Consider the following 5,827-nt stretch of genomic DNA (forward strand, 5'->3'; position numbering starts at 1 on the left):
TATGGATTTAACCCAACTCGATCACTTTACAGAGAGGGAAACTGAGGCCTGGAGGGGTTAAGCAGCTCCCAGGATCTCCAAGGCCGGAAGTGCAAGAGCTGGACTGTGCCAGGGCTCTTCCCCTGCCCCACACCTCGGAGCCCTTGGGGGCGGTTGCCTTCTCCTCCCTCCTTATCCCGCCTCCCCTCCCACCAGCCAGGGCTCCCGGCTCTCCTCCCCTCCACCACCACGTCTCTCCTGGCCTCCAGCCTTTGGACCCAGCTCTGAAGGACTCCTCAGGCCCCCAGGATGAAGATGCTCGCCACGGGGAGCCTCGTTACTTTCAGGTCCTTCGGTTGTTCCCCCGTCAGGGTCCCACCACAGGCAATCCTGCATGCCAGGACTCGGATCTTCTTAGAAATCACGGACCCAGTAGAGAAGGAAGTCTGAAGGAGAGAGAGAGGGGAAGAGATTGAGCGATAAACGCCTGAAGGACAAGAGAGGCTCAGGCGCCTGAGGGGGGGCGTCCTGGCAAAGCGAAGCCCAAGGCAGCCTCCCCTAGGAGCCCCAAGGAAAGGAGGGCTCCAGGGAGGACAGGCTTCTGAATAATGCAGAAGGGAGAATGAGAAGCTCAAGATGGATGGTAAGTGAGGTCAGAAGTCCTGGGTTGAAGTGTTGGCTCAAAGACTGCCCAGCTGTGTGGTACTCCGATGGCCTTCCCTGACTTGGTTTCCCCATCTGTAATATGGACCCAGTAATACTTACATGAACTCCATGAGGTTATGAGGAAAGTACTTTGCAAATCACAAAGCATGAGAAAATCTCAGGGATGAGGACCCCCCACTCCCCAGCAGCTTGTGACTACCTGTGCCTCGTCTCCGCACCCTACAGGCCATGGGGGAGCAAGAAGAGGAGGGGAAATCAGAGGCTATGGATCCCTTGTGTTGACCCCAGAGACCCTCTAGGCATGTGCCGGCCCAAACACAGCTTGTTTCCAGGTGTGTCCGCATGTGTCCATGGCTGTGCATGTATATGGGAAGGGCCTCACGTTCATGGGAGCCCCTTTTCTCAGGTCAGTGAATGCCTTTGTTGTGAACTACATGTGTCCTCAGATTGAAAAGTGCCAGCCAGTTCATCAGTAGCTGCTCCAGACTTGTGGCCCAGTGCTGTGAGCCTGGGCTGGTCCCTTTTCTGGGGGAGTTCTGCGGGTGGAGTGGGAAGGGACCTTGGGCTGGTCACTTTTCAGGGGGCCCTGGGGGAATTGGGAGGGACCCTGGGCTGTACCTCTCTGGCACAGTTCTGGATCAGTGGATAGTTCTTATGTTTGGGGAGTCTTTCCTCCCCCCACACAACCTAGAGCTCCCCACATGCTCCCTCTCCCCGTTTCTCTCCACTCTTTCCCCTGGGATCTCACAGAACAAGCTGAGTCTTTTTCTCTGCCTTCTCACCGGAGAGGAGGAGAAACAGAAGGTGGGAGGAGGGGGAGAGGAAGGAAGGCCACGGAACAGGACTGGCAGGCCCTCTCCCCAGAGCCCCACCTCTGGCCAGCACTGAGCCCAGCCCCTCCAGCGCCTACATTTATGTCCTGGGGCCCCTGTGGGGCCCTGCCCTGAGACTCGCGGGAGGAGGAGATAGGGACAGGGGCAGACGTCCAAGGAGTGAGCTCTGGGAGGCCAGAGGAGCCCTGAAGAGTGAGGACAGCCTGGGGTTTGGGGCCCTGAGGGTCCAGAGGTTTGGAAGCCTTGTCAGACCAGGGATCATGGCCCTCTTGAAGCTCTCGTGCTGGCCTTCAGCTTTGTCTTTGGGGCAGCTGGTCTAACGATGCTGACCCTTGGGTTGTGGGCTGAGATGGCGCTGGGAAGGTACCTGGCCCTGTCTGCCCGAGGGGCTCCCAGCGCCCCCTCCCTCCTGCTTGCAGCTGGGGCTACAGGGCTGCTCTGGGGAGGCCTGGCTGGAGGAGGGGCAGCCAGTGAGCACCGGGGCCTGCTCCAGGCATCTGCAGCCATCCAGCTGGCGTCCCTGGGAGCTGGCCTTGCTGCCGGCCTTTCGGGACTTTGCTACCAGAACGAGCTGGTCCAGGGCTTCCGGACAGGCCTGTGGAAGGCCCTGCGGGGTTACGGGGCTGGAGGGAGGGGCGATGCTGGCTTGGACACCCTACAGTGGGGACTCCGGTGCTGTGGAGTAGATACTTACCGTGACTGGCTGGACTCACCCTGGGCCCGGAGTCCCCGGGCTCAGGGCAATGGTTCTCTGCCCCCCAGTTGCTGCCGAGGCCAGGCTGACTGCCAGGAGGGGGCCAGGGCAGTGGCTTCTCATGGCTGTTTCTCCAAAGCCAGTGACTTTGTGGCTGACAATATGGCCTTCATTGCAGTGGCTGCATTGGGCCTGGGGGCTCTGCAGGTGGTAGGGGTCGTGCTGGCCTGCCTTCTGGCTGCCCGAATGGCCTCTGGGGCCCAGACCTCTGCAGAGACCCCAAAGAGTCATTCCCTGGAGAACCCGATCCCTGCTGTCCCTGCTGTCCCTGCTGTCCCCCTTGAGCCCTGAGGCCCACCCTGCCCCTACCCCATTCCACCCCCATTTCCAGGCCCAGCCCTGTCTCCTTTATAGACTCACCTCACCCAGGAAAGAGCCTAATGCAGTCCAGCTCTCACAGCGCTGCCCCTGAGCCCAGCTGGTGCTCCTCTGGCCCTCCTTCTTTGTTCCCTTCCTGCCCTGCACCCCGAGGGCTGAGGATCCTCCAGAACCAGGCTGCCCAGGCCAGCCACCCTCAGCAGGACACTGGAGACAGCTCCCCAGCTCTGGCTCTTGGGGAGTGGTAGAGAGCCCAGAGCTGGGGGCAGAGACAGGGCTGGAGCCCAGAGAGCACACAGTGATGGAGACGAGGACCAGAGGGGAGCACGGAAAGGACGTGGAGAGCTGGAGGGAAAGGCTGACCAGAGCTTCCCCACCCCAGCTTTGCCGGACGTCAAGGGAGGAAGTTTTGTTGTCCCCAAAGCCTTCCTCCTTTTCTGACTGTCTATGGACTCTCCAAAGACTCCTTCGCCTTCTCCCAGGCCTGTATTTACAGGCTCGGGGAAGGGATAGCCTAGAGTGCGGGGCCTCTGAGCTGTGTCCTCAAAGCCTCACAACCCACAGGTCACCAGTGCCCTGCCCACTCCCACCAGCAGTCAGTGGAAGCTGCAGGGAGCTCTGGCGGAGGCCAAGGTCAGCCGGCCTCCATCTGCCTCAAGCCTTGACCTTGGCCCCTCTCAACTGAGTGAGGTATGAGGGGTGTTGGTGCCCCGAGGTATCCTCCACAGCCATAACAGCTCACCTCTCCCTGCTCTACGGGGCCCAGTTCATGGCAGACACGTATGCAGTGTTGGTTACTCTGGAATGGTTCCAGACCCTGGGCTCCAGGCAGAAGACCCCCCAAGACACTCTGTAATGTCTCAGTGGAATGAGCAGTGACTCTCTGTCCCCCAGCAGCTGTGTGCCCAGGGGCCTGGGAAGTGCCTCTCCTCTGACTGACCAGGCAGCAGGGCCCGCACGCCCCCTCCTCTGGGCCCCCCTCTATCACCACCTATGGCCTGCTTCCCCAAAGCCCTGTGTTGGCCGGGAAGGGGCTCCGAAGGGGCATCTGGCTGCAAGGCTTTTGTACCATCTTCACCCCAGCCTACCCATCTCCTAATTGTGTAGGATTATAGGCCTTAGAGCTGGAAAGGGTCTCAGAGGTCTGAGCGTCTCACCACCTCATTGCACACATGGGAGAAACTGGGGTCCCAAGGGGGCAAAGACTTGTCTCAAGTCACTTTAGGAGTAGAGTCAGAATCTGAACCCAGCTCCTCTGACTCCAATTTCTTGCTCTTTCCAATAAGCCAGCTGACTACTGCCCCCTGCTGACTTGGGATGGTTCTGGCTGCTTTCTACTGGCCTGACTTTCTCCTTTACTTATGGGCAGGATTCTGTCCTAAGTTGGCAGCGGCCCCCAGCTTCCCCCAGCTTCCCCAAAGGTTCGGTCATCTATCTGCCCCAGTCCTCAGCCATCAGGTCTGGGCACTTCCTGAGGGTTGACCTTGCTTATCCTTTCCGCAGGGGCTCCTTAAAGCCCATCCTTCTCCTATACCCATCTCCACCCCCGACTTCATTTGGGCTAATGCTTCAGCCTCTGCCTCAGTTTCCTCATCTATAAAATGGGGATAACAAAGCAGCTATCTCCTAGGGAAAGGTCAAGAACAAGCCTATCCTTACATCCCACCCCTGTCCTATCCCAATGGATGGGTGGGAAAGAGGATGGCCAGAGAAGGGCAATGACTTTCTCAGAGTCACAAAACAAACTGGAACAAGGACGAAAACACAGATCAGAGGAGCCGATGATATTCAGAAGTTGTGGGGGTCATGGAGACCAAGTCCAGTGACGCACCCATTCTATGTATGAGAAAAGCAAGGTGGAGAAGGCAGACGTAACTTGCCCACCTGTGTCAGGGCTGGGTCTGGAACTCAGCCTCGGGTCCTTTACTTCCAAGTCCAACTGCAGCACCCTCCTCCCTTCCCATTTTATTCATTAGCTAGGAGTCATGAGGGGACCTGAGTCAGAGAACCCCAGCATCCATCCCCAGGAAGAAAGTGGTCCTGAGCTCAAGCCTCAAGCTGCAACTTTCTCCTCCGGTTCTGGCCCCCTGGGAACAAGCCAGACAAGGCTGGTGCTCCTTCCACGTGACAGCCTCCTTCTGCCATCACAGGGCCTGGGTTTGAGTCCTGCCCTACTTATTTTCTGCCAGTGTGACCCTGGGGCAAATCAGTTTTCTCACCTGTAAAATGGGATCATACATTTGAAATCCATCTCTCCAGCTGGTGAAAGTGTTCTGTGCATGAGGATGGGAACATTGTTATCATAAGGTGTCCGTCCTTCAACGCTTAGAGTGGGAATGAAGCTTGCCCTGCCCTCTTAGCCCAGCTCTGATGCTCACTAGCAGGATGGCTCTCAGCCTGGTTCTTTGTAAATTGGGGATGACATTTGTACTCTCTACCTTGTTGTAAGACTCAAATGAGAGGCTGAGGAAAGTACTTCTTAACCCTTTAAGGAACTATATTGTCAGCTCTGATGATGAGGATCACACCCTAACCCCGGATTATCATTATCCTTGGTTTAACACAGTGCTAGACTGGAGGCTCACTGAGGGCAGGGACTTATTCTTGTTCAAGATAATCCATCTATCATGGTAGAATCAGAAAGGTTGGAACCGCAGGGCTTTGAAAGGGACCAGCCTCATGCTTCGTGGCCCATTGTCCTCTGCAGCCTCTGCTGAAAGACCTCCTGGGACGGGCAGCACACTGCAGCCAGCACAGCTTTGTCAGCAGCTGCTCACGTCGACTGACTTCACTTCTCTTTCTGACGAGGCTAATAGACTGGTAGGCTGTAGAGACGAGATTCTTAGATTTTGGCAAAGTGTGTCATTGCAGATAGTAGGGGTACTTAATAAACACTTGTATACATCAGGTGTATGATAAATACTTATTGGATTTTTTGATAGCATTGTGGATGAGATGGAAAGATAGGAGCCCTATGAGTGTATTGGAAGCTGTTTGAATGGCCACCCCCCCCCCCACCAAAGATTAGTCATCAATAGCACCCATGGTACTTTGGAGGGAGGTCTCTAGTGGTGTGCTCCTCAGATCTATGCCTGCCCTGTTTGAGTCAATTTTATCAATAAGTTGAATAAAATAAATAATAACAAAAGCTAACATTTATATGGCACATACTATGTGCCGGGCACAATGCTAAGTGCCCAAATAGTGTCTTATTTTAAAGGCATGGATGAGATTTGTGTCAGATTTACAGATGACAGGAAGTTAGAACTAACTAACC

At 56.0% G+C, this 5,827-nt stretch overlaps 1 protein-coding gene across 1 annotated transcript; it reads left to right on the forward strand.

Moving 5' to 3' along the window:
• The first annotated feature begins 237 nt into the window (after window positions 1–237).
• LOC110205927 (tetraspanin-7-like) lies at window positions 238–5,457 on the forward strand. The gene is made up of 2 exons (XM_020982898.2): window positions 238–622; window positions 871–5,457. The coding sequence occupies exon 2, from the start codon at window positions 1,801–1,803 to the stop codon at window positions 2,521–2,523; it is 723 nt and encodes a 240-aa protein (XP_020838557.1). The 5' UTR covers window positions 238–622; window positions 871–1,800; the 3' UTR covers window positions 2,524–5,457.
• Window positions 5,458–5,827: the final 370 nt, after the last annotated feature.

Source organism: Phascolarctos cinereus, unplaced genomic scaffold (genome assembly GCF_003287225.1).
Source record: "Phascolarctos cinereus isolate Bilbo 61053 unplaced genomic scaffold, phaCin_HiC Scaffold_1;HRSCAF=81, whole genome shotgun sequence".
Classification (NCBI taxonomy): domain Eukaryota; kingdom Metazoa; phylum Chordata; class Mammalia; order Diprotodontia; family Phascolarctidae; genus Phascolarctos; species Phascolarctos cinereus.

Bases quoted from the DNA above. Each gene is read 5' to 3' on its own strand.
- LOC110205927 (XM_020982898.2), top strand. From the start codon at position 1,801: ATGCTGACCCTTGGGTTGTGGGCTGAGATGGCGCTGGGAAGGTACCTG.